The sequence below is a fragment of the Ailuropoda melanoleuca genome, chromosome 11 (assembly GCF_002007445.2).
Source record: "Ailuropoda melanoleuca isolate Jingjing chromosome 11, ASM200744v2, whole genome shotgun sequence".
Taxonomy (NCBI): Eukaryota; Metazoa; Chordata; class Mammalia; order Carnivora; family Ursidae; genus Ailuropoda; species Ailuropoda melanoleuca.
Window position 1 is genome coordinate 41,396,626 of NC_048228.1, and position 16,036 is coordinate 41,412,661.

A 16,036-nucleotide genomic window follows, 5' to 3' on the forward strand; every position below is an offset into this window, starting at 1 on the left:
TGTTAAATCACCTCCATATTTTTCTGTGCTAATCTTAAATGATTTAGGTTCTTATATTTGCTTAAGTGGTAAAGCATTTTCCATTTCTTTTAAAAAGCAAGTAAGCCTCTATCTTTTGTCAGTACTGTTTTTTGTCAGTACTGTCTGTACTAGCAGTCCAGAACTGTCATTTGAGAGTCACTGCTGGTCAACATTAACCTAAAGGACTCTTAATTATATATATTCTTCTCTTCTGGGTATCTAAGACACAGCCTGAAGAATTGTGTACATTGATAAAAAATATCCCAGCACTAAAGCTATCTATACAAGTAATTAGTTTATATAAGAGCTAAATGTGTGCCAAGTAATGGAAGGTTGCTTCTGTGGCGGTTGTTCACTGTGTGCTTTACTAAGCAAGGCCCATGAGTTCCCTAAAATAGATTCGTACTATCACTACATGTATCTAAAAAAGGCAAATATTCAAATGTGAAATCAGTTTGGCTCAAGACAAACAAGCTGGTTATTTAGCTAAGGAAGTATGACATGAAGAAAGTGGCCTTTTCCTTACCTTGGAGAATGAATTACTAGGAGTGAGGGCAGGCTTGTGGCAAGGCTCCACAGGGTGATGACCTGAAAGGGACAACACAGAAATTCAGGGAAGAGCCAGCTGGAACAATAGGGACATGAAAATAGTGAAAGAACACCCACATTTCTGTGCATATTCTCATTTTCATTAGTATACCAAAAGAGGTCATATTACAAAGTGATTTAAAACGAACTGGATGAAATCAAATATTACAAAAGGGTTTATCACAAGGAAAAAAAGCTAATTTCTTGAAAGAAAATATTGTAGTTTGCACGAGAGCTCAGTTTGGGCTGAATGGTTTTAGTGTGAGACACTGAATATAAATTACCCCAGCTGAATGGGAGAGGTATCACAGATGCTGACCTCTACTCACTTTACTGTTTAAGGGAAGGTAGCAAGTCATTCATATCACTTCGTAAAGGCTATCAATTTAACACAGTAAAATGAGTTATGGATACAACTCAACAGAACTTTTAATATGTCTAAACCAAATGTTAATTTTAACTCTCAGCACATCAGTATGAAGATTCAATACATGCACTAAAATGAAATTATCTCTCTTACAGTTAAAAAGTCATATTTAAAAATAATTTGCTTCATTAAATTATATTTTTAAGAGATTTTGAAAGGTATAGTAAAGTTTGGAAAAGTTAAAAAGGAAAAAAAATAGAAAAGAAAAAAATAAAATAGGTATGTGTCTTCAAGGACTTCCATTTGAGAATGACCTAAAAATAATGTCATCCAGAGGGGCACCTGCATGGCTCAGTGGGTTAAGTGGCGGACTGATGATTTTGGCTCAGGTCATGATCTCATGGGTGGTGAGGTCGAGCCCATGGTGGAGCTCTGCGCTCAGGGGGAACTCTGCTTGAGAATCTCTCCCACTGTTCCGCCCCCCACTTGTCTGCACCTGCATGCTCTCAAATAAATAAATCTTAAAAAAAAAATTTCCACCTAGAAAGATGAAGGTTGACATGAAATTTGTAGGGAGGAATTTCTGTAATTATGTAGATGATGTTACAAAGAGCCAAGAATGCCTTTTAATATCATTTCCAGGAGATAAAATACATTATTAAACTTGCAGAAAAAATACTAAAAAAGTATACTAATAATAAACTACTGGCTCAAAAAAATCATACTGGAATAGTATAAAATACAATACTTTATAATTTGTAATCTCCCTACTGTTTCCCTGCCTTTCACCTTCTTTGTCGTCAAGCAACCACTAATCTGCTTTCTGTCACTGTAATTTGCATTTTCTATAACTTTGAATAAATGGAATAATACAGTATAAACTCTCTTCTGTCTGGCTTTTCACTCTGGAGTCATAGTTTGAGGTTATTTTGTTTATGTTGTTTTATGGCTCAACAGACCATTTTTATTACTAAGTAGTATTCAGTTTGGATATATTGATTTATTCATTCAATAATTTTTGGACATTTGAGTGGTTTGTGATTTTGACTTTTACAAAGGAAGCTGCTAAAACATTCGTGTGTACAGGTTTTTGTGTGTGGGTATATGCTTTCTTTTCTCTTGAGTAAACAAAAGAGAAGTGGAATGGCTGGACCATATGGGAGGCACACGTTTAAATTTTTTTTTTTTTTTGAAGATTTTATTTGTCAGAGAGAGAGGGAGAGAGAGCACAAGCAGGGGGGAGTGGCAGGCAGAGGGAGAAGCAGGCTCCCCACTGAGTAAGAAAACCGATGCAGGACTCAATCCCAGGATCCTGGGATCATGACCTGAGTCAAAGGCAGCTGCTTAACCAACTGAGCCACCCACGTGTCCCACATGTTTAAATTTTTAAGAGATTGCCTGTTTTATAAAATGGCTATACCATTTTATGTTCCCATCACTGTAAGAGAGTTCCTATTATTGATAACTATATGATTTTCAGAACTCATAAAGAAATCAGTTCTGTGGGAGTCAAGTCAGACAACCCCATAGACAGATCACAAGGCAATTTCTGCAAGGGGGGCAGGGCATAGCTCTCTTTAGCTCTGAAAGTTACCATAAGATGACGCAGAGGTTACTAGAAAAATGCTCTCCTGACTATTCCGTGAGATAGTCTGGCTCTAATGTGAACTGGAACTATTACAGTGCAGCAAGGATCCCTAAAGCATTCAAGATAACAGAGGAGGAGGCGAAGAGCTGTGCTTTAGTATTTAGCAGACAAATCACAACTGCAGTAGTGAGATTCCTTTGGTATTTATCTACTACTACCTGATAACCTAAAAGTTTAGTTATGTATGAAGTACTCCATTCACATTTCAAATACATTAATTTCAACCACATTCCCCTGTGTCTATCGTTCTTATTATTACATTAACACTAGCATTTAAAAGCTACATTTACTGAGTCCAATTATGTAAATGAGAGCATGGAATCAGACACCCCAGGTTTAAATTCTGGCTCTACCATTTATTAACTCTGTGAGCTTGGGCGAGTCGTCAAACTTCTCTTGGTTTCCCCTTCTATAAACGGAGGATTATAGTAACACTATTTTCACAGGGCTGTTGTGAGGACTAAAGCAATTAAAAGAATGCTTAGTCCAGAATAAGCATTAAATTTATGTTAGCGACCGCCACAACTACCAACACTACAATTTCTATTACTATGCTAAAATATAAGACAGATACTTTGTATATTCATTGCCATGTTCACGATGTCCAGACAAATGCCTGGCACAGAGAAGAGATTCAATAACTGTCTGAACTAATTATTATGTGACGATCATTATGATAGGCATTTCATATATTATTATTGCATTTATGCTTTATTATAAACTTCCAAGATAGATACTACTAATATTCTTATTTTACTGATAGGAAATAGAGGCTTAGAAATGGATCAAGTAACTTGCTAAGGTCACACAGAACTTATAAAGTCAGGTCGATTTGGCTATAAGTCCCATGGTCCATGCTGCTCTATTTCCTATTACACACTGAATTTTAGAGATGCATTTATTTATGTGTAATTTTTTGTAGTTAGATCCTGAGAAACACTCTGAAAGGGCAATAAAAACATTGTAGTGACAGTATCCCAACTTGCTTTTGGGAAAAAAATATTTATCTCTGCATAACTACTTGTGTCATAAAATGAGTGTATACTTGCCATTGGCTTTGGTTGACTGTGGAGTTGAAACAGCAGACCTCTTAGAACTTGGCACCACTGGATGACCATCTCTGTGTCATTAAAAAAAAAAAAAGAATAAAGAAAAGGCAATTCCAAATTAAGATGCTTGTTTAAATACCCTCTGAACCCTTTGCTAACTATTGAGCCTCAGGAATTTTATTTTAGATTGGCTTCGGGGGGACTAGGAACCCATAAAGCTGTAGACAAAATTTCCATCAATTTTTATCTACGTATTTTCTGGAGGGAGATATTCTTGACTGAAAAAAGATTAAGAATCTCTTCTTTACATGATCTTTCTCTGGATTTCAGTTTAACACACTACCACATTTCCCCTTTCATTTTAAACACTTGTAGTGTTCAAGACCTAATTACTTAGCTCACTGTCACTCAGGTGATAGTTCAAAGATACCTTAGGAATTATAAGTCACTATGTTTCGTATATCTGAAGCCCTTGATATGTGTTTTTTTTTTAATTGTTTAAAGTGAAAACCTAGACATAATATATATGTTCAAACGATTATAAGGATAGTACCAGCCAATGTGAAAAACTGTCAGAAAGACAGCACCTTGGAAGCAGAGGACGAGTATGCAATCTTATCGTTGCTAGTGCTTGAGAGAAAAGGGAATCTGCCAAGTATACAGTGCTGGGAGAAGCAATTTGCCATGGGCTCTGTATATTCTTCCCAGGTACCCCAGAAGTGCAAGGCCCTGACTGCTTTTTATCTGTGCTGATGCTCAAGGCTATGTTTGTGGTGAGAAAGCTTGAGGGATGAGGTAACTTCTCTCTCCAAATAAAAAGCAGGTTTTCTTACAGCCTGCCATAAAGGGGCGGGTTCTTCTTCTCCTCATGGTATTCCTCTCCTGTAATACAACCCGCTGTATGTTAAGGAATCCACTAGGCCCACACGTGCATCTTCAGGAGACTTAGAAGATGTGTGGAACTGACACCAATACCATGCCCATGCTGCTTTGTGGTTATTAAAAAACATTTTGTCTCTGATCCAGGAGTTTCATACCTTCTACCAGCACCCAAGAAACAGTAACTGGCTGGTTTATTAGCTTGCAAGTAGGGTAAGACCACAGACCCTGCACAGTTCTTGACATACAGACAATTACCACAGATCTCTACCCCTCCGTTACAGCTACCTTTTGGACTTTAAAGAGGACGGATATATACAGTCGTGGAGAAAGCTGGAGGAAGAAAGAAGGAGAAAGCAATTGTGGCTAGCACCACCATAACTGTGGTGACTACAGTGAAGATAAAAGCAGAAAGGCAAAAGAAAGTGATTTTAGGGCTGTGGTAAAGGGCACTCTATGGATTTTGAGGCAAAAAAATTCAGCTAGATCTATGCTTAGCGGAGATGTTAATTTTCACAAAAATATTTTCCAGGTTGTTTGAACACTTTCTCCTCCACTAATTAACATTCAGCTACATCTATGAAAATAAATGTATGCCAATCAAATTTTTAGAAATACAGGATGGAAACAGATCAGGGATTACCTTCAAAGAAAAAAAAGTACACAATCTAATTTAAAGGTTTAGAAGGAACAAATGTTTATGATCAAATGATTTAATTACAGTTCCTGTATTTTGAAAGACATGCTATGTAAAACTCACCATGTAGTACAGATATAAATGTAACATAAATCTGTAACCTAGAAAGCCTGCCTGTATGTACCTTATAGTGGGCAGAATAACGGCCCCACAAAGGTGTCCAGATTCTAATCCTCCAAACCTGTGAATATGTTACCTTACTTGGTAAAAGGGATTTTGCAGATGTAAGTTAAGGATCTGAAGACTGGGACGTTACTGTGTACTATCTAGGTGGGCCCGATGTAATCACAGGGGTCCTTATAAGTGAAAGAAGAAGGCAGGAAAGGCATAGTCAGAGAAAGAGATGTGACAACAGAAGTAGAATGTTGTGACTGCTGGCTTTGAAGATGGAAGGGGGCCATGAGCCAAGGGGTATATATGGGGAATCTCTAGATGGTAGAAAAGGTAAGGAAATGGATTTTCTCCTGGAGCGTATCAAAGGAATGCAGCGCTGATAATATCTTGATTTTAGCTCAGTGAAACCCACTTTGTATTTCTGACTTCTGGAACTATTAAGATAAGAAACTTGTATCATCTAAGTCGCTATATTTATAGTAATTTGAAACTAATATGTACATTTTTTCCAATTTATTTCTATTATTAAGTGAAAGAAAAGTGCTCATTAGCACTTCTTATAATGTGAAATTGTTATAAGGTGTAGTGAAAGTGATAATTATATGCCTCAATGGCTGTAGACCTGAAGTTTGGGTAGGACTGTCTTTGCCCCAGCTCTGGAAATGGGCCAGTACTGGCCTCAGCCAATCAGTATATTCTTATCCCTTTGCCTCAACTCAGGGACTGGTCTTAATTTAGGTCTAAGACAATCTGCACACAGTCCTTGCTTTACCATGGTTATTGGGGCGACTTGTCAGAAGATTGTTCTGGATAGTGCAGTATGCAGGTGTGAGACATGAAACTGACACAGCCATTTAACAATCATGAAGGAAACAGAGAAGAGAGAATAAATGAAAACAGCAAAAAATGGAGACAGAGCCCTGATCAAACTTTGACGACCACCTCATCTTTGGACTTTTTAAATCATGTAAACCCTTTATTGTTTAAACCAAGTTGAGTTGTATTTTTCTGTTACTTACAACTGAAAATATCCTGACAAACATGGTAACCACCCTATTAACAACTGCAAACATGTATCCAAACACTAACCCACTTAACATGCTCTTGGAACCTCCTATCAATAAATCCATTCTCGGGGGTGCCTGGCTGGTTCAGTTGGAAGAGCATGTGACTCTTGATCTTGGGGTTGTGATTTTGAGCCCCATGATGGGTGCAGAGATTACTTAAATAAAAAAAAAGTGTTAAAAAAACAAAAAAGTCTGTTCTAAATTTATTAATTCTTGCCAGTTTAGTCTGTGAATTACTAATTTAGGAATATCTTTTTAAGATAGCATAAGTGTAATCAAGAGCCTGAAACTTGTGCCAACACACAAACCCCACAAATAATCGCAGAATACCTTGTTGCTTTCAGGACTACTGAAGGAAGTGACATGTCCAATGCTGTCTTAGCTTCTTCCAAGGTCATTCCTTGTGTGCTGGCTCCGTTCACATAGTGGATGATGTCTAATAGCTGGAGGTTACCCTCAATGGCTGCAACTGAACTCGGATTGATATCACTAATATATACCACTTGATGAAGGCTGTCATGACCTCCAGATAAGGAAAAACCTTCAGGGAATAGAAAATATTGGGTTCCTTAGACTTAAAGAGTACTTACTTTTAACCTAGCCAAGAAAATCACACTGGACAAAGCTTGAATGTGCATTACCCAACTCCTCCTTGCTGCATGTTAATGTAATATCAGGTAGCAAATGAGGCAGCACTGGCATCCTGGGTAGTTCTAGAACTCGTCCTAGAACTAATTTGACTGTCTTGGGTGCAGCTCGGAGCAGATTCACTGCATCTGTGTGAGTCATGTTTGTAACATCTGTATCATTAACCTACAAAAATGAGAAAAAGGCAAAACAGGATTAGAAGTTGCTATGAAAATACGGTGATCTCCCTAGCTGTATACTAGCCAGTAAGAGAGCGGTCTCTAATTTACTGCTAATTCTCTTTATTGTGGAAATCCTAAGTACAATGATCAAGTAATTACATGTGAAATAATGTAAAATACAAAGGCACCATTATTTTGCTAATATAGGAAATTTATCCTCATGGTAATTTAAGAAACTTTCTGTTCCTGACACCCAAGATAGCTTATTTAATGCTTTAACTGAGATTAGAGGGACTTCCTAATTAAAAAGGGAACTGTAACAGCATTCCCTAAACTGTTAATTATATAAAGGCCTTTATCTTTAAGAGGTGGAGAAGGAAAGTATAAGCCAAACAAATAAATGGAGTGTTATATTAACTCAATCTTCTCGTTCTTCCTTCTACAGCCTGGCTTGGTTTTTGGCTACATTTGCACAAATCCATTCTGGTAATGTCTTACCTTTATGAGCCGGTCCCCAGGTCTTAGCCTTCCATCACTTTTGGCTGGATCCTGAATGACATCATGAACATAACAACCAATACTCTGATTGCCTTTGGTTACTGTAAAACCCAGGCTTCCTTTTTCTGATTTACTTAGGGTAATGAGGAGTTCTACTTCCTAAGGGAAGAAAACAGTGACTCTTCAGGTTGTCTATTTTTGCCCATCGATGAACAGAGAGGACTATTATTTCTACTGAATGAAAGAGGAGGAAACCAAAACCACTGATCTTAACCAAGTGAAGAAGCTAGGTCTATCCAATTCTAGATAGAATGTACCCCCATGTAAGAGTTGGGTTTAGATACAACACTATGCGTTTGTCTAAAGACAGCTGAGACAAAACTTACTTATGATTCAATTTTTGTATTTTTAGGATAAACAAGGACACATTAGTGATTATACTTTGATGATCAAAGAATACATTTTCAGTGAAAGGTTCAAGAAAAATTCCTCATATATTTCTAAATAGTCAAGATAGATGCCAAGAGCCATAAAAGGAAAGGTTTTCTTTTGGATGACTAAATATTACAACTTCATTTAATTGTGTAAAAAATTTTTTAAAAAAAGATTTTGAATGAGATATGAAGGTTGCTTATAGCTTATAGGGTAATGACATACTTTTTTTTAAAAAAAAGATTTTATTTAATTATTTGTCAGAGAAACAGAGAGAGCACAAGCAGAGGGAGCGGCAGGCAGAGGAAGAAGCAGGCTCCCCATTGAGCAGGGGACCTGATGAGGGGCTCGAACCCAGGACCCTGGGATCATGACCTGAGCCAAAGGCAGCCACCCAACCGAATGAGCCACCCAGGCGTCCTTGATGACACACTTCTAAAGGAAATCATTCAAAGATTTTCTTCTTTCTGAGAAAAGATTATTTTCTACTGCTGAGAACCAAACTGAAGATGTAGATGTTACACACACACACACACACACACACACACACACACACGTGTGCGCACATATACGCACGCTTCTAGACAAACCAAGTACCTGGAGAGATTAACTCCAAAATGTTTATGATTTTTAGATGGTGAGGTTATCAGTGGTTTTAATCTTTTTTGTTTGTTTTTTAATTTTCCTACAAAAATATTTATTACTTGGATAATAAAAACAATATTGAAAAAGGCTGATTTCAACCAAGGTAAAGGATACTATTCTTGGAAATTTGGCTTCAAACTGAATGTAAAGGTTTAGAAGTCCTAGGGCTATTAGTACAATGTAAAGGATTCCATTTGGGGACACACACAAAAGTGTGAAGGAGGAAAAAATTACATTCAAAGTTGATTAAAAATTAAATAGGCAACTCATCAGAATTTGGGAAATAGCAGACACTGTCTTAGATGCCCCACATATATATTTCATTTAATCCTTACCACAATCCTATGAGGTTACTAGCTCTATTTTATAGGCAAAACTACTAAGACTCAGAAGAATTAAGTAATTCTACAGACATCTGCCCAATTATGGCAACTCATTGGTAGGGCCAGGATTTATACCCTGGTCTTTTTGCCTTTCCCCAGGATTCATAGCACAGAAACACACCAGATGTGTTATCTATTTACTGGACTTGGATTTGAAGCTACTTTAAAAGACTGCCTTTTCTCTAAAGGGAAACTGTGTGTGACTACATCTTACTTGAGAAAATACGGAATTTTCTTAATACAAAGGAAACAACTCACCAGCTCAAAGTCTTCAAGGTGGTTTTCCAAGTTATTTTTCAAAGATGTCAAGCTTTCTTGTCTAGTTGGTTCAGAAATGTGATATATATGATATTTATCCATTAAATTAGTGGAAGCAGATTCTGCTTGGGGTTGATAGCTCAGCCCAAGAGTCATGTCCGGTGGTAGAGGGGAAGGAGGGTTGCTATACAGACAAAGGAGCAAGACTATTTTCAAATACATTTCAATCCAATATAGTAAGTTTGTGCCACAAACAGAAAATGCTTAACAAATGCTCATGTCTGCTTTTGATTGCGATCCTAGCTAATTTTTGCCTGACTCTAGACTATGAATTTATTTCATATCTGTTACATGCTAACATTACTAATTTTTATTCTCTGTCCAGGTTTTATTTTGAAGCTCTTTAAGCTGCATAAATTAGTGAGACAGGTTAAATAAATATACTTTTGATTCCTAGTTGTTAATTCAAGGCTGAAGCTAATGTTATCGGAAACCTAATGTGTGTTTCAACAGAATAAGAAAAGAAAAAAAAAAAAAAAGAAAAGAATGCAAGTCTTATTTCTGTGGTTATTTTGGATGATACAATGGGAAAAAACCGCCGAAACACCCAAGAACTTGAACAAATAATGGGTGCACCTGGATATACACAAAGATGTAACCAAACAATAAAATTGATGAATAACTGTTAGAGGTAGAAATGTAGTCTTTCATTTTTTTGGCCTTTATGTTTTCAATCATCTTTCCCCATCTTCTGCAGTTTTATATCTTATCTTTTTAAACTCTGTCTCCTCCCTCCCAACCACTTTCCTTTTTATATTTGTACTCCCTACTCTCCTGCCCATCACCATCCAAACAGGTCTCTTCGCTTTCTTTTAAGTAATATGAATGATGATGACATGCAAACAACTTTCCCAATTTCAGCTAAATATGCTCAAGAGATCAGCAAGTCTCAGGTCAAAAGGCTAGAGAGCTTACTGGTTTGCTTACTAACACTGTCAGTCACAACAACTAGATATCCAATACAGGCACCATCTGCCCAGTCACTGTGAAGTTTGTTCACACATAGACATACTTGATCTTTAGAGAAATGTAGGTTGCTGCTCCCATTACTAACAACAGCCAGTTGCTTTGAGTGCTACACATAATATTGACAATACCTGTCCTCCAGTTCTGGTTTACTGGGTATGTTCTGAGGGTAGTAAAACATGGTACAAATGGTATCTTCTTGACTCTTCGATGCTTCATGTTGACTTTGTGCCTGTGATACCATGTTGTTTAGAGTCTGATGCAAAGATGAACTCCAGCTCATACTTGGTATCATTGCTGGAGCTTTCACCAAGTCTTCTTCTCCACTCCCACTACTATCACTATAACTGTCTCTTCTGGATGGCGATACGCACTGCTTCTTGCTTTTGTCATACATTTCATTTTCATCTGAGCTGGTGCCTTGCTCCACACATGCTGGCTGAGAAGAGTCTTTACTATTGTTTGGAAGTACTTGTGCCAGAGAGTGCAGTGGGGTCTGTAATGCACACGTTGAAAGAGATCAGAGTGTGACAACTTATATTAATTTTAGAACACTTAATTGAGGGGCGCCTGGGTGGCTCAGTTGGTTAAGCGTCTAAATTTGGCTCAGCTCATGATCTGGGGGTCCTGGGATCAAGCTCTGAGTTTGGCTCCCGGCTCAGTGGGGAGTCTGCTTCTGCCCCTCCCTCTGTTCATGTTCTCTCTCTCAGCCAAATAAATAAATAAAATATTTATAAAAAACAAACAATTAAAAAAGAACATGTTGAACAACAGCACTTTCTATTAAAATATTCAATTATTTTTTTATAAAAAAAGTAATTTATGCTCATTAGAAACGCCATATATAAATATCATATATAAAAATAACTATTAAAATTATATGACTTATACTTTATTTTTAAAAAAGATTTAATTAATTAATTAATTTATCTGACAGAGAGAGAGAGGGAACACAAGCAGGGGGAGTGGGAGAGGAAGAAGCAGGCTCCCAGCTGAGGAGCCTGATGTGGGGCTCGATCCCAGAATGCTGGGATCACGCCCTGAGCCAAAGGCAGACGCTTAACGACTGAGCCACCCAGGTGCCCTAACATGACTTATACTTTAAATCAGAATTGTACTATATGTTGTACTTTGTAGCCTACTTTTTTTTTTTTTTTAAGGCTTTCTTTTTAAGTAATCTCTACACGCACCATGGGGGTCAAACTCACTGAGATCAAGAGTTGCATGCTCTACTGACTAAGCCAGCCAGGCATCCACTTTTCAAATTTAGGTTTCCATCATGAGTATTTTCTGAAGTCCTTAAATATGCTTTGAAAAAAACTGCATAAAACTGTGTAATGATCCCACAAATGGCTATACTTTTCATTTATTTCAGAATTCTTTTATTTTATACAGAGTTGTTTCTAACTTTTTATATTAATAAAAATCTAGAGATTCTTTGTATGTACATTTTCACCTCAGTTTCTCATTATTTCCTTGTGATTTTTTAAAAAGATTGTATTTATTTATTTGAGAGAAGAGACAGACAGAGACAACAGAGACAGTGACAGAGAATATAAGCGAGGAGGAGAGAGAGATGCAGGCTCCCTGAGCAGGGAGCCTGATGGGGGCTTGATCCCAGGATCCTGGGATCATGACCTGAGCCAAAGGCAGCCACTCAACTGACTGAGCCACCCAGGCGTTCCTCCTTTGTAACTTTCTATTAAATATCAGCACATGGGATGTTCTTAAAGCCCTTGTTAAATAGTTCCAGATTGTTTTCCAGAAAGATTGTATTGATTTACATACACATTAAGAGAATTCCACTCAGTTCTTCCTATCTGGTGCCCAAAATCATTGTAGTCTCATAAAATGCTGTTTATAATACACCTTCAGAAATGATGCTTTTCTGTTAATGTCCCAACACTACCCCCCCTCCCTGATAAAAAAAGCCAAAGTTACTGGGGCTAGACACTCCTGCCTTTCATACCCAGGGGTCATGTTTATTTTTAAGGGAATACCCTTTTAAGTAGACAGGACAAAAGCTGTCTTTCTTCAATTACATTATTACTCATCTACATATGGATTCCTACCTATTAGTATGTAATTTATAAATAACCATCAAAATAGATTTTGGATCCTTTAGCTGTTTCTTGACATAAGAAAGGGAAATGGACAAACATATTGCTTACTCTGTAATTTCTGGTATTAAAAATAAAGACAAAAGTTCTTAAATAATTTTCATTTTTATCTGAACTAGCTACGAATGAGAATTATGCTCCCCAGTTTGGTTCAATGAAGAAATGGACAAAGGGTTTTGTAGCCATTATTTTGTATCCTTTCCTAATTATGTTTAGAAAACAAACTCCTAAAATTTTAGAATTCTAGAAGTGGAAAGGAGAGAAAAGAAAGTGAATTGAATTACTTTAAAATGTAGAATACACTCAGAGGCTACATGACCCACACAAGATACGCCTAGCTAAAGAATAAAGTAGGATGAAACCCAGGAGATCAATCAATGATGAAACCGCTACAGCTGAATTAATCACTCAATTCTATTCCATAAAAATACAGACTTTTCACAGGTCTCACCAACAGAGCAGGGTCAATTTCTGGCAGCACACCAGGTGAAGGTCTACAGAGCAGCAAGGATACTTCTGGAGATGTTCCCCTGAGAGCAGATATGACTTCCTAGGGGAACCGTGAATGACAAAAGAAGATAGAGTTAAGCCAGTATTAGGAAATCATTATGAATAAGGCCAATCCATCGCATTATTAAAAGTGCTACATTTAACACCTGGGGGCTCACCTGCTGAGATAGTCCCTTCAAAGAGGCTCCATTCACTTTCAAGATAACATCTCCCACATCAATTTTTCCACTTTCTGCTGCTGGCTGTCCAGGAAAGAGCTTTTTAACCCTTACTATGCTGGCATTCATTTGTTCAGGAATCAGACTGTCTTCTCGAGAAAAACTGAATCCTAGGCCTGAGCTATTTTTAAACAATTTTACCTCAAATGTATTCTCTGGAGAAAAAAAAAAAGTATAAAAATTTAAATATTCTTAACATGCTATGTACACATATGAACATACAAACACATATACTTGTAGACACATCTTAAAAAGGCCACTTTCTCAGAATATTTACAGCTTTATAGGCACTTACTGTACTTTTACTCTATATTCAAATCCTACCTCACACTCTCTGTCATTAGGAAACTTAATAAACTAAGCTGCATGAACTAAGCTACTTAAACAGGAAAGGGTTTTGATATCAAGGTTCTGAAAATAAAATTATGCTTTAATCCCATGTATTTTAATAAAAGACTGTAGAATAACAAAAAAGGAGAGAAAAGTCTGGGGAAGGAGAAGAATGAGGGAAATTCGGATACATAATTGCAGAGAGATGGTAAGAAGAGCAAAACAAATGTTGGAGAAGGGTAGAGGAAAGTAAACTGACACTCTGTTTCAGTGAGGCATAATTTATTCCAGTAAAATGCAATGGCATTATACAAAAATTCTCATCAACAAAAGAAACTGAAAGAATAATAACCAGAAAAGAATGAAAAAACACATTTAAAGAAGGAGTGATGGAAAAAATAAAAAATACCGGGCAGTGAGATAAAGTGGGTATGCTAATTTTATTTTCATAATCAGATAAAATAATACAGGCTTGGCTATTTTTTCTTCTTATTTTTGTGACTAATTCAGAGGTACTAACATTTGCAATCAAATAAGGAATTAAAATAAAAGACAAAACAATAACTATATACCACCACCATCATTTATAAAGTAAAGGACATTTAAGCCCTTGAAAATGAGATAAAGAGAATCTCAGAATAAAGGGTACTTTTGTATTATGAACACTTTCAGCCTTATGAAAAACTCAGTACTACATCATTCTTAATCTTCTTTTTTTACTATCAAGTAGTGTTATGTCCAAGGGCTTGCAAGTTTTTAAGAAACACCACTATTTGGGAACTATGAGGTGAATTTCTGCCTAGGGTTAGTTTGACAAGTCTGTAAAATTAAACCACAATATAGAAAATGTTAAGAGTCAAGGTTTCATATGGCTTTAAAGCCATTCTAGTAATTATTTATATTTGTTTCTTCCCTTGAAAATTTCATTTGAATTTTACAACTATTTAAAGCACCATTAGGTGGCCATATCTTGTTTTATGCATGACTTCGTTATCCAAGGTCTTTCAAACTCGAAGAGGTACAAATATGTGTCTTTAAAAAAGAAAACTGGTATAATGCTCCATCAGATTATTTACAGTTGATAAGAGTAATTAGACTCTGGTATGAATTATGATCAAATATATAAAAATTAAATTTTGAGTAAGTCAGTAAATAGTTAAAGGTGAGATGGCAGTCTCTCAAGGCCTGACCTGCAGTGACAAAGCTGTAGTCTTTGACATGAGTCATTTTCTTCATTTTTTCTGGGGCTTGACCTTGGGCATCTGGATCTGGAAGGGTGCACTGTGGGGTCACGGGGACATGTTCTTTGGATGCTGGAGACTGCCCCTTTTCTAATAACAGATGAACCACCTGGACAAATGAATAGCACTTCATTGACTAAGAAAAATTATAAGAAAGTAGACAAATTTTTAGGACTCCGTATAGCTGATGGTATAAAATCATTTACAGGAACTACTTGGTCTACCAAAATATAGGTAGAGGAAGAAAAAATAAAAAAAAACAAAGAAAGGGATTGAAAATTTCAAAATCAAAGTTTTATTTTTCTATATCCAATAAACAATTTTCTATATAAAATAAACAATTAAAAAGAAAAATTTCTTGGCACGCCTGGGTGGCTCAGTTGGTTAAGTGTCTGACTCTTGATTTCAGCTCAGGTCATGATCTCAGGGTTGTGAGATCAAGCCCCACGTTGGGCTCCATGCTGGATGTGGAGCCTGCTTAAGATTCTCTCTCTCCCTCTCTCTCTGCCCCTCCGTTGCTTTCTCTCTCTTAAAAAATTTTCTCTTCTAGAATTAACAGAAACATGTAATAGGAAATTTGGGCACTAGAATAAAATCACCACATACTATAATATACAGATCATTGTAAATAATTTGGTAAACTACAGAAAATTTTTAGCCTTTGGGCTGAAAAATGACTAGAAGTGAAAATCACTAGATATTTGTAGATGTTTATGAAAAATTTAAAGAATGCAATCTCCACCCTTCCTCCTGTCAGATCTGGTAATATTAGGGCTAAATGTGTTATAGAAAGCAAAGTTTTCTCAGTGAAAATCCTCTGTCATAATACTTGTTTCCCAATTTGAAGGAAAAGAAAATACCAGAACATTTACATGAGTCAGGCTTGGTTTCTTGACTAACAAATTTGGAGACCTCAATGAGACAGATATTATTCACACATTATTATGTTCTTCTGACATATCTTAAAAGGTTGGTATAATAAGCTATTATTACCTGTCCTGTATTTCTCAGTGTTTCCACAGCTTGCTTATGGGTAGCTCCTTCCAGACTAACTCCATTGACGGCAAGGACACGATCACCTATAAATTAGGCAGTACATTGGAAAAAAGCAAATGATAAGATAAAGATTCTATATG

General features: G+C 36.6%; 1 protein-coding gene across 13 annotated transcripts in view; it reads right to left on the reverse strand.

Annotated features, from left to right (window-relative positions):
- PTPN13 (protein tyrosine phosphatase non-receptor type 13) overlaps positions 1–16,036 on the reverse strand; it is a 193,061-nt gene that overhangs the window by 22,391 nt on the left and 154,634 nt on the right. For all 13 annotated transcript variants that reach the window (XM_019806210.2, XM_019806223.2, XM_019806208.2 and 10 more), the window contains 11 exons: positions 15,894–15,979; positions 14,850–15,009; positions 13,270–13,484; positions 13,053–13,151; positions 10,613–10,977; positions 9,456–9,639; positions 7,738–7,896; positions 7,072–7,243; positions 6,761–6,971; positions 3,674–3,744; positions 548–609 (listed from right to left, as the gene is read on the reverse strand). In XM_019806210.2, coding sequence (XP_019661769.2) covers positions 548–609; positions 3,674–3,744; positions 6,761–6,971; positions 7,072–7,243; positions 7,738–7,896; positions 9,456–9,639; positions 10,613–10,977; positions 13,053–13,151; positions 13,270–13,484; positions 14,850–15,009; positions 15,894–15,979 — 1,784 coding nt within the window. The remainder of the gene's footprint in view (positions 1–547; positions 610–3,673; positions 3,745–6,760; positions 6,972–7,071; positions 7,244–7,737; positions 7,897–9,455; positions 9,640–10,612; positions 10,978–13,052; positions 13,152–13,269; positions 13,485–14,849; positions 15,010–15,893; positions 15,980–16,036) is intronic.